The sequence below is a fragment of the Somniosus microcephalus genome, chromosome 14 (assembly GCF_052327205.1).
Source record: "Somniosus microcephalus isolate GS21.2 chromosome 14, FLI_Smic_1.0, whole genome shotgun sequence".
In the NCBI taxonomy this organism is placed as follows: domain Eukaryota; kingdom Metazoa; phylum Chordata; class Chondrichthyes; order Squaliformes; family Somniosidae; genus Somniosus; species Somniosus microcephalus.
Window position 1 is genome coordinate 113,534,828 of NC_141000.1, and position 16,809 is coordinate 113,551,636.

Consider the following 16,809-nt stretch of genomic DNA (forward strand, 5'->3'; position numbering starts at 1 on the left):
TCCTCAGATAATGAAGCAGTCTGTGCTTGCATGCAGCAAGTCCTGGACAACATCCAGGCTTGGGCTGATAAGTGGCAAATAACGTTCCAGGCAATGACCATCCCCAGCAAGTGATAGTCTAACCACCGCCCCTTGACATTCAACGGCATTATCATCATCGAATCGCCCACCATCAACATCCTGGGGGGGTCACCAAACTTAACTGAACCAGCTACATAAATACTGTGGCTACAAGAGCAGGTCAGAGGCTGGGTATTCCGTGGCGGCGATTGGCAGGGTGGTTAAATGTGGGGTCAGGATAACTGTCCCTGCTCCTCCCAGCTCCACATTCAGGTAGGTTACTTACCATCTTTCTCAGGCGATTCTTGGGACTGCTTTTCCGCGATGGCGCTGGCTGCCTTGGGGCAGAGAGGACCTCAAACAGACATTAGGCCACTTATTTGCAAAGGGCTTCAGTCACAGGTAATGGACACCTCTTGTTTGTTCTTATCCAACATGGCAGGTGAAGGGCGGAAGTGCGCGTGCGTGTCCTACCTGCCATATTGGGGACTTAGGAAGCCATGTAGCACCTGAAAAACAGGCACTGCGCAATGCAATTTCTAGGCCCATATCTTCATACAAAAGACCGTAAGAGATTGAAATGCAACAAGAACAACAACTTGCATTTATATAGCACCTTTAACATAGTAAAAGGCATTTCACAGGAGCGTTATCAAACAAAATTTGACACCGAGCCACATAAGGAGATATTAGGACAGGTGAGCGTCACAGAGGTAGGTCATAAGAAGCGGCTTAAAGGAGGAGAAAGAGCTAGAGAGGCGGAAAGGTTTTGGGAGGGAATTCCAGAGCTTTGGGCCTAGGCAATGAAGGCATGGCCGTCAATGAAAGAGCGATGAAAATCGGGGACGCGCAAGAGGCCAGAATTGGAGGAGCGCAGTGACCTCGGAAGTTTGTGGGGCTGGAGGAGGTTACAGAGGTAGGGAGGGGCTATGCCTGGGAGAGATTTGAAAATAAGGATGAGAATTTAAAAATTGAGCTGCTGCACTGCCCCAGAAGGCGACTGATTTGGGAAGTAAAAATATGCAGAAAGGAAGCTGCTATTAAAATAATAAAAGATCCAATTTTAACTCCCTCCACCTGGCGGAGAACGGTCAATGGCGGAGTTGAAATCATGGTGATGGTCTTACTGGTTTTCTTCCCTTCGGTGTTTCCATGGGTCTGAATCAGGAGGGAGCCTCATAAATTCATGCAAATTGTGGCCTTATGACTCACCACCAACTCTAATAACACAAATCCTGCTTTAAGGATTAGGCGAAACCCACAAGCTGTCCTTCAACCATTTTAAATGGGCGAGGTGTGCGTGCTGGGGGTAGAGATTGGTCCAATGTCACAAAATCCAGCATGGGACCTGGTTTTGACAATTGCTCAAACCAAATTCGGTCTCCACTTATCCACAGTACTGCTTCTTTCGGCCCACTAATATTGCGCCTTGTAAAATATGAAGCAAAGTCAGACCATCAATGTCACAACCTGAACCCAGCAATAACTGAAGCTTCATGCTGCTGACAGAGCCTCCTAAGACTGACCTTCACATGCAAAAAATCTTCAACCTGGTACTTAAAAGACACCGGCCGGGCAAATCGCGTTCGCACAAACGTGCTCGCTATAAGCAGTGGGGACTGATTCTTACACCTCCCGTTGTGCAACTGATATGTGGTAATCCTTCTGGGAGACTTCCGTTTTACTTTATAGCTTGCCAAAGCCATGGGTAACCACATTGTTGTACTGAATGACAGAGGCTGTGGAAGCACTGATGCATAGTCTGTTTAACATGCGTTCTATTTCTAAGCCATTGTTAGTAATCACTATGACTTACAGCTACTTCAGCAATACATTATCTGATGGATTCAGGTATTTATGGTTTGAAACATCTCACGCAGCTTATGGTTCATGCGTTTGGATGAATGAATGTGCTAGTTGACAAGAAATGATCACTTTATTTGAAAGGTGTCAGGATAAATTCACCAACCCCCAAAAAGGGGGGTTTCACTTGAAGAGACTGTGGGAGTTAAATTGGATGACCCCGAAAATGGGCATGGGGATTGCAGTATGTGAGTAACCCACGAATGTTCAGTGCAATGCAGGCAGCATGTTAAGCTTGTGCTGCTTGCTGTTTTAAATGAGTGATTTGCGCAGCCAGAGATATTCCGCGCTGTTCATTGGCTGCACGCATCAGCAGGAGGCACGATACCATGAGTGGCTAGCGCTACTTAAAGGCAGCCTGCACCCCTTAAAGGGGAGGCGCATTAAGAACATAAGAAATAGGAGCAGGAGTAGGCCATATGGCCCCTCGAGCCTGCTCCACCATTCAGTAAGATCACAGCTGATCTTCAACCTCAACTTCACTTTCCTGCCCGATCCTCATATCCCTTGATTCCCTTAATATCCAAAAATGTATCGATCTCAGCCTTGAATATACTCAACAACTGAGCATCCCCTCCTCTGGGGCAGAGAATTCCAAAGATTCATAACCCTCTGAGTGAAGAAATTTCTCTTCATCTCAGTCTTAAACGGCCAACCCCTTATCCTGAGACTATGCCCCTAGTTCTAGACTCTCCAGCCAGCAGAAACAACCTCTCAGCATCTACAAAAAGAAAATACTGCAGATGTTGGAAATCTGAAATAAAAACAGAAAATGCTGGAGATACTCAGCAGGTCAGGCAGCATCTGTGAAGAGAGAAACAGAGTTAACGTTTCAGGTCGATGACCTTTCGGCAGAACTGGAAAAAAGCAGGCAATGGAACAGATTTTTAAGCAAGGGGAGGGGCTGGGAAAAGGGGGAGGAGATGAAAGAATAAAAGGGAAGGTCTGTGATAGGATAGAAGGCAGGAGAATTAAGAGATATTAAGAGATATTAAAGGCAAAGATTATTAAAGATTGGGTGACCACTTTGCGGAACACCTCCGTTCAGTCCGTAAGGGGGACCCCGAGCTTCCGGTCGCCTGTCACTTTAATTCACTGCTCCACTCCCACTCAGACCTCACCGTCCTCGGCCTCTTGCATTGTTCCATGGAAGCCCAGCGTAAGCTCGAGGAACAGCACCTCATCTTTCGATTAGGCACTTTACAGCCTTATGGACTCAACATAGAGTTCAACAATTTCAGATCATAACCTGGCCCCGAACATATATATTTTTTTTATCCACACTTTTTGTTTGTACATTCCGTTCTTCTCTCCCACATGGCAGCTGTCTTTCATTCTGCCAGCGCAATTTACACTTCATCTAGAGCCATCCTTTGTTTCTTAACCTGTCGCATTACCACCTCCTTTTGCCTTGAATATCTCTTAATGTCGCTTAACTTCTCCTGCCTTCTATCCAATCACAGACCTTCCCTTTTGTTCTTTCATCCCCTCCCCCATTTCCCAGCCCCACACTTGCTTAAAAATCTGTTCCATTTCCTGCTTTTTTCCAGTTCTGACGGAAGGTCATCGACCTGAAACGATAACTGTTTCTCTCTTCACAGATGCCGCCTGACCTGCTGAGTATCTCCAGAATTTTCTGTTTCTCTCAGCATCTACCCTGTCAATCCCCCTCATAATCTTATATGTTTCAATGAGATCACCTCTCATTCTTCTAAACTCCAGAGAATATAGGCCCATTCTACTCAATCTCTCCTCATAGGACAACCCTCTCATCCCAGGAATCAATCTAGTGAAGCTTCATTGCACCGCCTCTAAGGCAAATATGTCCTACCTTAGATAAGGAGACCAAACCTGTGCACAGTACTCCAGGTGTGGACTCAACAAAGCCATGTACAATTGCAGCAAGACTACCTTACTTTTGTACTCCAACCCCTTGCAATAAAGGGTTAGTACTCCAAACCCCTTTGATAAGGTCCCGCATAAGAGATTAGCGTGTAAAGTTAAGGCACATGCAATTGGGGGCAAGGTACTGACTTGGGTAGAGAACTGGTTGGCAGACAGGAAGCAAAGAGTTGGAATAAATGGGTCTTTTTCCGAGTGGCAGGCAGACTAGTGGGGTACCGCAGGGATCGGTCCTAGGACCCCAGCTATTCACAATATGTATTAATGATCTAGACGAGGGAATTAGATGTAATATCTCCAAGTTTGCAGACGACACAAAGCTGGTTGGGCGTGTGTGCTGTGAGGAGGATGCCGAGAAACTCCAGCATGATTTGGACAGGTTGGGTGATTGGGCAGATGCATGGCAGATGCAGTATAATGTGAATAAATGCGAGGTTCTCCACTTTGGTGGCTAAAACAGGAAGGCAGATTATTATCTGAACAGCAATAGATTGGGAGAAGGGGAAGTGCAACGAGACCTGGGTGTCCTTGTGCACCAGTCGCTGAAGGTAAGCATGCAGGTGCAGCAGGCGGTTAAGAAGGCAAATGGCATGTGGCCTTCGTAGCGAGAGGGTTTGAGTACAGGAACAAGGATGTCTTGCTGCAGTTGTACAAGGCCTTGGTGAGACTACACCTTGAGTATTGTTTTCAGTTTTGGTCGCCTTATCTGAGGAAGGATGTTCTTGCCATGGAGGGAGTACAGCGAAGATTCACCAGACTGATACCTGGGATGGCAGGAATGACGTATGAGGAGAGATTGGGTCGACTGGGCTTATACTCACTGGAGTTTAGAAGAATGAGAGGGGATCTCATTGAAACTTATAAAATTCTAACAGGACTAGACAGACTGGATACAGGAAGGATGTTCCCGATGGTGGGGGAGTCCAGAACCAGGGGTCACAGTCTAAAGATAAGGGGTAAGCCATTTAGGACAGAGATGAAGAGGAATTTCTTCATCGAGAGAGTGGTGAACTTGTGGAATTCTCTACCACAGAAGGCAGTTGAGGCCAATTCATTAAATATATTCAAGAAGGAGTTAGATATATTTCTTAAGGTTAAAGGGATCAAGGGATATGGGGAGAAGGCAGGGACAGGGTACTGAGTTTGGATGATCAGCCATGATCTCATTGAACGGCGGAGCAGGCTCGAGAGGCCGAATGGCCTACTCCTGCTCCTACCTTCTATGTTTCTATGTAAAGACCAACATAATATTTGTCTTCCTAATTGCTTGTTGTACCTGCTTGTTAACTTTCTGTGTTTCTTGTACAAAGACACCCAAATCCCTCTGAACACCAACATTTAATAGTTTCCCCCTCCGCCGAGTACTGGAGGGCTCCTCCCGAGTGGTCAAGTCAGCGAAACCATTGTTTCAGTAGACCGATGGTCTGCTCGATGATGTTCCTGGTGGTTCTCATTTTATGAGTGCTGGGCACGAGTGTTGGGGTTGCGGCGGGGAGTCATGATCCAGGTGCAGAGCGGGTAGCCCCTGTCTCTGAACAGCCACCCTCGAGTTTGTTGTGGTGGCTGGATGATTGCTTGCACACTGCACTGGCGCAGGATGAAGGCAACATGGCTGCTGCCAGGATAGCGGGCATTGACATTGAAGATTCACTGTGCGTGGTCGCACAGCAACTGCACATTAAGTGAGTGGTAGCATTTACGGTCACGGAAGATCTCAGGATTGTTATACAGCGCCCGCAAAGCCACGTGGGTGCAGTCGATGGTGCGCTGCACCACCGAGAAGCCTGCTATCCTGGCAAAGCCACATGCATGCTCGTCCTGCTTCTCTCTGTTGAGAGATAAGCCAATATAGCACCTTCTCCTGGTATAGAGTGCCTCAGTGACCTCTCGGATGCAGCGATGGATGGTGAACTGTGCGATGTTAGCTCTGTCTCGTGCTGCAGTCTGGAAGGATCTGCTGGCGAAGAAATTGAGGGCCACAGTGACCTTGAGGGCCACGGTGACCTTGACTGCCACTGGGAGAGCCATGGTCACCCTTCTCTGAGGCTGCAGGTCTGGTTGCAGGAGGTGGCAGAATTCTGTGACCACCTCCTTGGTGAAGCATCACCTCCTAAGTCACTGCTCCTTGCTTAATTGGAGGTAGGAGAAGTGCTGTCAGAAGACCCTAGGTGGGTAAATCTTCCCGTTGAGAGCCTTCATGGCCCTCCTCCTCTTCCCACTGTGCACATGTTCCCATCTTCCTCACTGCCTCCGCTCCCTCTGCTGTAGATCCTGGAGGGCAAGGTTAGCAGCCAGTACAGCCCCCATGACTGTGAGCAAGCGTTGTGAGCAGAAGCCTTTAAATAATAATGAGGGAGTTCTGCACTTGCAACAACACTCCTTGTTACCAAAGAACCTTGAAATAAGTAGAGAAAGCTGTTGAAGTTGCAGAAAGTAGCACAGATCCACTCAAACTGAACAAACATTTCCAGTGCAACTGATTGCTGATGATCCCTTTAAATATCGCTGCTGGAGTCTCCTTCCTGTTGTTGGACACCTGCTCTCCCTGTCATTGTTTAGCCATGCTGGTAAGTTGAATGGCGAAAACTAAATCGGCCATCAAGTGAGTGTTGCACACTCACTGACATCACAATCCCGTTCATTTAAATCCCTCCAGCGATTGCGTTTACCGATAGCGCTATCGGCCCTGGCACAATGGCGCCTGCCGCGGGAGCCGCCACCAGCTGGTGGAAGAGCGCCGGCTGCCGTTTTTTTTGACATTTCATGGCGTTAATGGGTGGCGCAAACCACCCGAATTTTTAGCCCTTTGTGTCCTCCTCATAACTTAATTTCCCACCTAGCTTTGTATCATCAGCAAACTTGGATACATTACACTTGGTCCCTTCATTTAAGTCATTAATATAGATTGTAAATAGCTGAGGCTGCAGCACTGATCCTTGCAGAACCCCACTAGTGACAGCCTGCCAACCTGAAAATGACCTGTTTATTCCAACGCTCTGTTTCTGTCCTTCAACCAATCCTCTATCCATGCTAATATATTATTCCCAACCCTTATCTTGTGTAACAACTTTTGTGTGGCACCATATCGAATGCCTGTTAAAAATCACTGGTTTCCCCTTTATCCACCCTACTAGTTACACCTCAAAAAACACATAAATTTGTTAAACATGGTTTCCCTTTCATAAAACCATGTTGACTCTGCCTAATCATATTATGATTTCTAAGTTCCTTAATAATGGATTCCAGCATTTTCCCAACAACTGATGTCACGCTAACTGGCCTGTAGTTCCCTGTTTTCTCTTTCCCTCCTTTCTTGAATAGCGGGGTTACACTTGCTACCTTCCAATCCACTGAGGCCGTTCCAGAATCTAGGAAATTTTAGACCATCAATGCAGCCACTATCTCTGCAGCCACCTCTTTTAAAACCCTAGGATGTAGGCCATTGGGTCCAGAGGTTTATCAGCTTTTAGTTCCATTGATTTCTCAAGTACTTTCTTTACTAATATTTAATTACATTAAGTTCCTCACACTCATTAAACCCATGGTTCCCCACTATTTCTGGTATGCTTTTTGTGTCTTTGACTGTGATGACAGATACAAAGGGGGGAATTTTTTGGGGGGTCAGCGGGTGTGTTTGGTGGTGAGTCAGGTGGGAATTTTTTTTTGACAGCGGGTCAGTCAACCCGCCGCCACGCAACTTTCTCAGATGTTGGGTCTGTCAGCACTGAACAGACCCGACGCGCAGTGGCGGGGGTGGCAATTTAGATCATTATGGCCTTGTTAAGAGCCACTTAAAAAGTATTTTGAGCTCACCTTTAAATTTTACGAGGTCGGCCACGGGGTTGCCACTGCTCAGGGTAAGCAGATCATGAGTTATGTCACCATGAAATCATCTCTTTACTTGACATCTGAAAATATGCTATAAAAGCTCCCATCTCATAGCTGTTCACTTTCCAAGCTCAGAAGCTGTTTCTTACTACATTTGGAAGACAGATTGAGCTTTATGCAGGCTGCAAGTGTTTGGAGTAAACTCTGTATCCAGTGTCTCCTCATTGGAACAACCTCTCTCACCATTGCCAGATCGCTTCTGTCATCTCAACCTCACCTGCCATCTATTACATCAGCATCGGTGCCCTTGAAACTCCCTCACCTTGGTCCTCAGAATCCCACCATGATCAGCCCCAACACCAGCAACACCAGCAACACCAGCAGCACCATCAACAACAACACCAACCTTCTCCACAATCAACTGATGCTGCACAGGACACAAGGTATCAGCACTTGACCACATTGCTGCCAGGGATGGCCTCACCATAGTCAGATTTACTTCACTTGACACTGTACACCCTGGCTACCACATGATGCGCCAGGTTGGTACCATCCAACACCAACAACATAAAGCATCCTAACAATGCCCAAGCCATTCCTTTCACACTTATCACCATTGTGGGGGGTACTGTTATGTTTCACCATTCACTGCAACTCACTAAGCCACTTCCAAAGGTGCACACAAATCTGTCCAAGAACACAGTGTTCAAAATAAAGATTTCAATGTTTGACAGCACATTAACGGAAACTTCACATGAACATTGGATAAAACACCCAAGTGCCTACCCTTGTGTGTTGTAATAATTTAGATAGAGAGGGATGAGTGGAGGTGGTAAGTTGGTATGAATAAGGATGTGAAGGAGTAGGGTAGGGAAGGCAGAGTGATGGGGATGTGATGAGTGGCACAGCAGGATGAGGTTGAGTGTGGCTTGGCAGTAATGTTTTGTGATCTGCTGAGACCATTGACAGGTTTGCACCACTGCAGCCTGGTCCTCCTGACAACATCCCTGCTTGTGTCCTCCTGTGCAATCCAGGCTGCGTTGATCTCTGGGGAGGTCTCTTCCGCCCATTGGAAGAGAACCGCCCTGTGTGCTGTGACTCCCTCCATAAGCATATGGAAGAAGTCATGGGAGAGCTGGGTGCAGCTGTGCACCTTTGTGCAGTGCTTGTCAGTGTTTGCAGCACCTCAATGCTGTAGAACACTGACAGCACAACTGTCAAAATCAATTTGTGCATGGTCCCTTTAAGGAAGCCGGCTGATGACGCGTCATCGAATGATGTCATGAGACATGCTTCCTTCAATTGGCCGGGAAATGCTCTGGGTTGGCTTAACAAGCCCAATCAACGTAAAATCACTTTGGAGAGCGGGCTGGAGCCAGCAGCGAGCCCGGGACCCGGCATCGACCCCGGCCGCACCAGACCCGCTGAGGTTGGGGAAATCGCGACCAAAACTCTGTCATTTCTTGATTCTCCATTATACTTTCTCCTGCCTCAGCCTCTAACGGACCCACGTTTATGTTTGCTACTCTCTTCCTTTTTACATACTTGTAGAAGCTCTTACAATCTGTTTTTATATTTCTTGCTGGTTTACTGTCATATTTTATTTTCTCCCTCTTGATCAGTTTTTTGGTCATCCTTTGCTGGTTTCTAAAATTCTCCCAATCCACAGGCTTACTACACTTCTTGGCAACATTATAAGCCTCTTTTAACCTATTTAACCTCTTTAGTTGGCCAAGGATTATGAAGTACTTAAAGGAGAAGAGGAAGTGATGAGGCAAAGAGATTAAACAGCAATGTTTCATTGAATCAGTCTGCACATCCAAAGCAAACCATGTAAAACCAGAAGGTTTAAATGTATACTGATGATTCAATGATTCAAAATGATTCAAAACCCGGGAGAGTTCAAAAGCAGCGGGAGCAGAGCGAGAGCGCCAAAACCCGGGAGAGTTCTCTAGCAGCGGGAGCAGAGCGAGAGTGCCAAAACCTGGGAGAGTTCAAAAGCAGCGGGAGCAGAGCGAGAGCGCCAAAACCCGGGAGAGTTCGGGAACAGTGGGAGCAGAGCGAGAGCGCCAAAACCCGGGAGAGTTCAAAAGCAGCGGGAGCAGAGCGAGAGCGCCAAAACCCGGGAGAGTTCAAAAGCAGCGGGAGCAGAGCGAGAGCGCCAGAACCCGGGAGAGTTCTCTAGCAGCGGGAGCAGAGCGAGAGCGCCAGAACCCGGGAGAGTTCTCTAGCAGCGGGAGCAGAGCGAGAGCGCCAGAACCCGGGAGAGTTCTCTAGCAGCGGGAGCAGAGCGAGAGCGCCAGAACCCGGGAGAGTTCTCTAGCAGCGGGAGCAGAGCGAGAGCGCCAGAACCCGGGAGAGTTCTCTAGCAGCGGGAGCAGAGCGAGAGCGCCAAATCTCGGGAGAGTTCTCTAGCAGCGGGAGCAGAGCGAGAGCGCCAGAACCCGGGAGAGTTCTCTAGCAGCGGGAGCAGAGCGAGAGCGCCAGAACCCGGGAGAGTTCTCTAGCAGCGGGAGCAGAGCGAGAGCGCCAGAACCCGGGAGAGTTCTCTAGCAGCGGGAGCGGCTGAGATACAAAGGACCGGTGAGTGTAAGGAAGTAAAAGGTAATCGAAGTATGACGTCACCAGAAAGCAGGTAAGTGATTGGTTGGTGAGTATTTCTCTATTTCTCGCTTTTTTTCCAAACTTGAGCGTCTAAATTTAAGTGCCTTGGTGTAGATTAAAAGGTATGTGTTCCAAATTTTAAAACTAATTAATTAATTGAGATGTGAGACCAGGCAATGTGTTGTTGTTGTTGCATGTGGGAGCTCGTGGACACTATTGAGGTCCAGGGCGACCACATCTGCAGCAAATGTTGGCTGCTCGAGGAACTTCGGCTCAGAGTTGATGAGCTGGAGTCTGAGCTTCAGACACTGCGACACATTAGGGAGGGGGAGCATTACCTGGACACTATGTTCCAGGAGGCAGTCACACCCACTAGAATAATTACCTCCAATTTGGCCCATGGTCAGGGACAGGAGGGTGTGACTACAAGCGAGGCAGGTATTGGGATCCAGGAGGTAGTGGTGGAGGAGCCTCAGCCCTTGGCTTTGTCCAACAGGTACGAGATTCTTGCTCCCTGTGTGGACGAGGCCAGGGACTGCAGGGAGGATGAGCAAACTGACCGCAGCACCGTGGTACAGGGAGCCATTCAAGTGGGGGGAGCAAAAAGAAATGTTGTAGTGACTGGGGACAGTATAGTGAGGGGGATAGATACTGTTCTCTGCAGCCGAGAGTGTGAGTCCCGAAGGCTGTGTTGCCTGCCCGGTGCCAGGGTAAAGGACATCTCCTCTGGGCTGGAGTGAAACTTGGAGTGGGAGGGGGAAGATCCAGTTGTCATGGTCCACGTAGGTACCAAAGAAAGAAGTTCTGCTGAGAGAGTATGAGCAGCTAGGGGCTAAATTAAAAAGCAGAACCGCAAAGGTAATAATCTCTGGATTACTACCTGAGCCACAAGCGAATTTGCATAGGGTAAATAAGATCAGCGAAATGAACGAGTAGCTCAAAGGCTGCTGTGGGAGAAATGGGTTTCGATTTGTGGGGCACTGGCACCAGTACTGGGATAAGAGGGAACTGTTCCGTTTGGACGGGCTTCACTTAAACCATGCTGGGGCTAGAGTCCTGGCAAATCGAATGACTAGGGCTGTTGAGAGGGCTTTTTCTGGTTGGCAAACGGTAACTAGTGGGGTGTCACAAGGATCGGTGCTGGGGCCCCAACTATTTACAATCTACATTAATGCCTTGGATGAAGGGATCGAGTGTAATGTAGCCAAGTTTGCGGATGATACAAAGATGGGTGGGAAAGCAAGTTGTGCAGAGGACTCAAAGAATCTGCAAAGGGATATAGACAGGCTAGGTGAGTGGGCAAACATTTGGCAGATGGAGTATAACATGGGAAAGTGCGAGGTTATCCACTTTGGCAGGAAAAATAAAAAAGCAAACTATTATTTAAATGGAGAGAGATTACAAAATGCTACAGTTCAGAGGGACCTGGGGGTCCTTGTGCATGAAACACAAAAAGTTAGCATGCAGGTACAGCAAGTAATCGAAAAGGCAAATGGAATGTTGGCCTTTACTGCAAGGGGTTGGAGTATAAAAGTAGGGAAGTCCTGCTACAACTGTACAAGGTATTGGTGAAACCACACCTTGAGTACTGTGTACAGTTTTGGTCTCCTTATTTAAGGAAGGATATACTTGCATTGGAGGCAGTTCAGAGACGATTCATGAGGTTAATTCCAGAGATGAGGGGTTTGACTTATGAGGAAAGGTTGAGCAGGCTTGGCCTATATTCATTCGAATTTAGAAGAATGAGAGGTGATCTTATCGAAACATATAAGATATTGAGTGGGCTCGACAGGGTAGATGCAGAGAGGATGTTTCCCCTCATGGGGAAATCTAGAACTCGGGGGCACAGTCTCAGAATAAAAGGTCGCCCCTTTAGAACTGAGATGAGGAGGAACTTCTTCTCTCAGAGGGTCGTAAATCTGTGGAATTCTCTGCCCCAGAGAGCCGTGGAGGCTGGGTCATTAAATACATTTAAAGTGGAGATAGTCAAATTTTTGCAAGATAAGGGAGTTAAGGGTTATGGGGAGCGGGCTGAGAAGTGGCTTTGAGCCCTAGGTCAGCCATGATCTTATTGAATGGCAGAACAGGCTCGAGGGGCCAAGTGGCCTATTCCTGCTCCTATTTCTTATGTTCTTATGTTCTTATGATGTCTGGCAATTAAATATTGTAGAATTCACATTTATGCTGAAAGCAGATACATCAACAAAGTCAATCAGAGACCTTTTATTAGCCATCAGTCATACAACCCATTAGAGTTTCACCTACCTCTATAACAGAACATGACGTCAATCGGTACATTTGAATCCCATCCAGCCATTGTCTCTGGTTTTTTGGTAGAAAATCATCTCCAATCATGGAAATGCTTTTACTGATGAAGAAATCATGGAGGGTGAATGGTAAATTAATTAGCTAGGTGGTTTGGCAATTATTAGCAAAAATGAGAGTACACAAAATTGGAGGTAGCCTTTTGACTTGGCTTAGAAATTGGTTAGGAGGTAGAAGACAGAGCATGGGATGGAGAAATAGGGTTACATTGGGAGTGCGGGGTCATGGAATTAGCCCTATTGCATGCAGCTTTTCCCATTTAACCTTCAAAAGCCATTATTGTGATGAAGAGTTCGGAACCGCTCAACAAGGATGATCACAGGACTTATCGCTCTAAGCTTTGAGGAGCAACTCACAGAATTATACCTTGATTTCACTGAACAAATAAAGGGAGATTTATTGTAAAGGTTTTCAAACTGGGATTGGCAGACCCTAGGGCCCTGATTTTAAAAGGGGGGGGAATCAAGTTCAGGGCCCGCGAGCCCCAAAATGATTGGTGCACCCAGGGAGTCTGATCGTAATGGCCGGGCCTCATTTGAATATTTTTTTCTGGCGTCTCTCTCGAACCTGGCCAGATCCACGCCCTGGCTGGTGGGCAGGAGCTAGAATTGGAGCTAAGGGATTGGGCCCTGGCATAAGGTAAGTGCAGGGGTCAGGGTGTAAGGTTTGCAAAATTCTACAGATTCCCCCAAACCAAGAAGAGAAGAGATTTTTGGACTGTTTAAGAATATTGGGCCAAAAGGGGCTTAAAGTTAAAACCCCAGGATTTGGGCTATTTTAAAAAGGACATGTCCAGGCCTGTGGAAGGCTGCGACAAAGGAGTTGGGATGGGCCCCTGTAAAACAAACAGTTTGAGTATTGGCATAGGCCAGATTGTCTGGGAATGTTCTGGACCGTCTCAGTCATTCCACATAAATGACAATAGGCCTACGGAAGGACAGTTCCCGCCAAAATTACAGAGCCATCAAGAATATGAATAATACAATACATGCCACTGATCAACAAAAGGGACCCTGACCCCAGCAGTCGAAGACAATCGAACAACAGTTTAACCACTCAGAGAGAGACATCCAAAACCTCTTCACACACTTAAACCGATTTCGAAGCAATCCCGAAACTAGTTTAAAATCAATTAAAAATAGATGGGATCAAGTCGAAACTCGATAAAGAATTTAAAAATATTAAAGTTAACGAGCCTGCCAAAATTAACAATGGGCCAGAGAAGATTTGGCGAGCAGATAAGCAAAGCCTCAAACGGTATAATTGAGGCCTGCTTTTACACACAGACAGTTGTCCAGTCAGAGAGTCACTCGGACAGTCAGTGAATTGGAGGCACAACTCAGTTTCATTCAGCCTCGGCACAATCAATCGACGGAAGGACAAAAGAAGGAGAACAGAAAGGAATCGCAGCAACCAAGGGCCCCAAGAAACAACCAACCAACGATATTACCAACAACTCGGTAATATTGGGCCACCGCGACCAACAAGAAACCAACCTGGAAGAAACCGAAGATTCGCAAGTTTGTTTCCACTCTACAAGCTAGCCTGACTTACCCCTGGGTAAGATTTGACGAAAAAGACTCTAAACCCTATACCTAACCAAAAGAAATTGGGTACTTACCCGATAGATCCAACACACACCCGACCGCATCAGCGGACACGCGAAGACTGAAAAACCAACGCAGGTGAAGTCTTCCGCCACGTCCGGGGTACGGCAGGCCCCAACCGCCACACCTAAGAGAACCCTGAAATCGCGAACCTCTACAACTGTCAAGAAAGTCGTTTGGTGAGCATTTCCCTGGTCCTCTGGACTCCAGTTAGTGTAGTGGGATTGGGAGGGGTGAAGTATTTTGTCTGTTGTCATTCTCCCTTGTATATTCCGAAGCGTTCCCCCTTTTAGAGTGATAAGATTATTGTGTTGTGTATATTTTCCCGTCTCAAATAAAAATCCAAGTTCTCTTCACCAACTCAGTTGTCTGTTGCAATTTCATTACAACACCCAAATAAATCCAAAGTCTAGAGCCAAGGGAGTGGGAGCGATTCGAACTGCTCAGGGAGTCAGAGGCAAAGCTGACCACACACACCACCCCTTACAGTGGGGGGTGGGGGCGGTTCCCAAACAGATGCCGGTGTGGGGAATTAGAGGGAAGGCTGGGGCAAGAGAGGCCCGAGGATTTCTTCCTTGATTTTCCCCCCTACCGCAACAATCCCGCTGGATTTTTCCGGCGCCTCCGAGTTTTTGTAAAAATCACGTTGCGGCACCGATGACGTTTTTGGGCTGTGAATGTTGCATCTAAATTAGGCCTCGGCCAACTTTAAAGTCCACGAAGATAAATGGGGTAGAGTTTCCGCTTTGGCCGCAATCGTCAACTATTTGGGTGCAAACTGTGCTCGAAATTGTGCTAGTTTTACAAATTGTAGTTATGGTTTAAGTTTCCTCTCAAACTCATTTGCATAACCACAAACACAAAATCTTCCATGAACCAGCGCATTCAGGTGGTGTTTTAGAATGTAATTGTTTATTTTTTTCCCCTTGCAATTTAAAAAATATTCCTTGATGTATTTAAGAGTGGTAACCTGGTGCAATTTTGTGAAAACAGCTGAAATTGGGTTTGTCACAAAAAATAAGCATTTCCAATGAGTGTCTAGTGCACCACCTGTGAGTAACCTGATTTTAAATAACTAAAATCGAGTTGAAAGCTTCAGTGAGCAGAGCTATTAAGCACTTTATTAAATCTGAGTCAATATCTAATGACAGAAACTTTTGTGACATTCTAATTAATCCACTGATTGAAAGATAATGAAAACCAGTTTTACACCTTGTCTGTAAGGATGGCTTATTATAGTTACGTAGTAGCACCTCCTTAACCTATTGTAAAAAGAACAACATCCACCACCCACCCCACCCCCCCAAAAATGTCTCAAGACTATTCAAATAGGATCTGATGCACTGAACATTCAGTTAGTGAGAAGATTCAAAGGCCAAGGAAGGTTCTGTCTCAATATGGAGCCCAGGATGCTTCCCTGCTTCATTTTAGTAGCGGCACTTTTCTGTAAGTTTGTTGATCCCTGTTTTATTTTAAAAAGTCTTTAACCTTAGATATATTTAACTCGGAATTGTTCTTTTGGTATTTTGTGGGCAGGATCCAGTTATCAATGTGCAAGATAGACATTCGACACAGCTTGTGATGTTAACTGTTCAAATGTTTTGCCATATTAATCAAGGAAAATAGTAATTTTAAACTAATTTTTTGTGTTGTTATAGCATAACAATATTATTGTTGTCAGGTATTTTCAAGATGGTTTGTAAATTCTGGGTGATTTTTTTCTCTAGTGTATAAAATCCCATGTATTTTCTCCCTTTTTTTCTCCTGGGTCACAAACCTCCTGTGACTGAGGCAGTGGGTGAGTGGCCCTGCCACTGTCTCCCTTCACCCGGCTGCTAAGAAGTGTGCAACAGCTGGCAAGAGATGACTCCCTCGGGCTTCACCGCGCCAGATGGACCTTCACCAGATAGATGTGGCTGGGATGAGGAACTCGGTGGAGGATCAAACCTCTGTCCCTCCTCTCTGTGGTGCCATGATCCAATCGGTAGCACCAGTAGTTTGGTGTTTTAGAATGTGTCACATTTAATAAAATAGAAATAAAAGTACATTAATGCGGAATATAAGACACAGAGCCTGAATTTTCAAATCCTTTCTAAGAGTATGTTGCATTGTTTTAATAGTGAAATCCTTTCTTAAGTCTGCAAGCGGTTACTTGCAGATTTTAATTTTTTTTATTTGCATTATACAATAAAGGGTGTGAGTAGCAGATCATTATAAACGGAGGGTTATATAAACACGAAATAATTGAAAGATCAAGATATATGAGGAAACATTTTGACAAGGCATTTTTACATTATAAACAGGTGCAACCAAGGGCCTAGAAATGGTGGGCTGAAAATTTCCAGTATGCTGGAAATCTGCTGGTAACAGCGCCAGCCAAGGCTAAGAGAGCGAAAGGGCCCAGGCAGCACCGGCATTTTGGTGCTGCCTGCTAATTAACATCAGCGGTGCAGAGCTTTTGTGCGGTAACGCACTCTTTTCAGCGCTAAGCTCAGCAAAAGACCGAAGGTCGGGTCTTTCTCCCGCTTACAGTGAAGGAGAACGGGGAAGAAAGGCACAAACCTGTGGACCATGTACGGAAAAGTTACTGTACTTGCTACAAAAATATTACCTGATGTTT

At 46.3% G+C, this 16,809-nt stretch overlaps 1 protein-coding gene across 1 annotated transcript in view; it reads left to right on the top strand.

Moving 5' to 3' along the window:
- The first annotated feature begins 384 nt into the window (after positions 1-384).
- Positions 385-16,809, top strand: part of LOC147107863 (uncharacterized) — a 308,464-nt gene continuing 292,039 nt past the window's right edge. Inside the window, 1 exon segment of the mRNA XM_086006083.1 lies at positions 385-462. Within this exon segment, the coding sequence (XP_085862209.1) occupies positions 385-462 (78 nt within the window).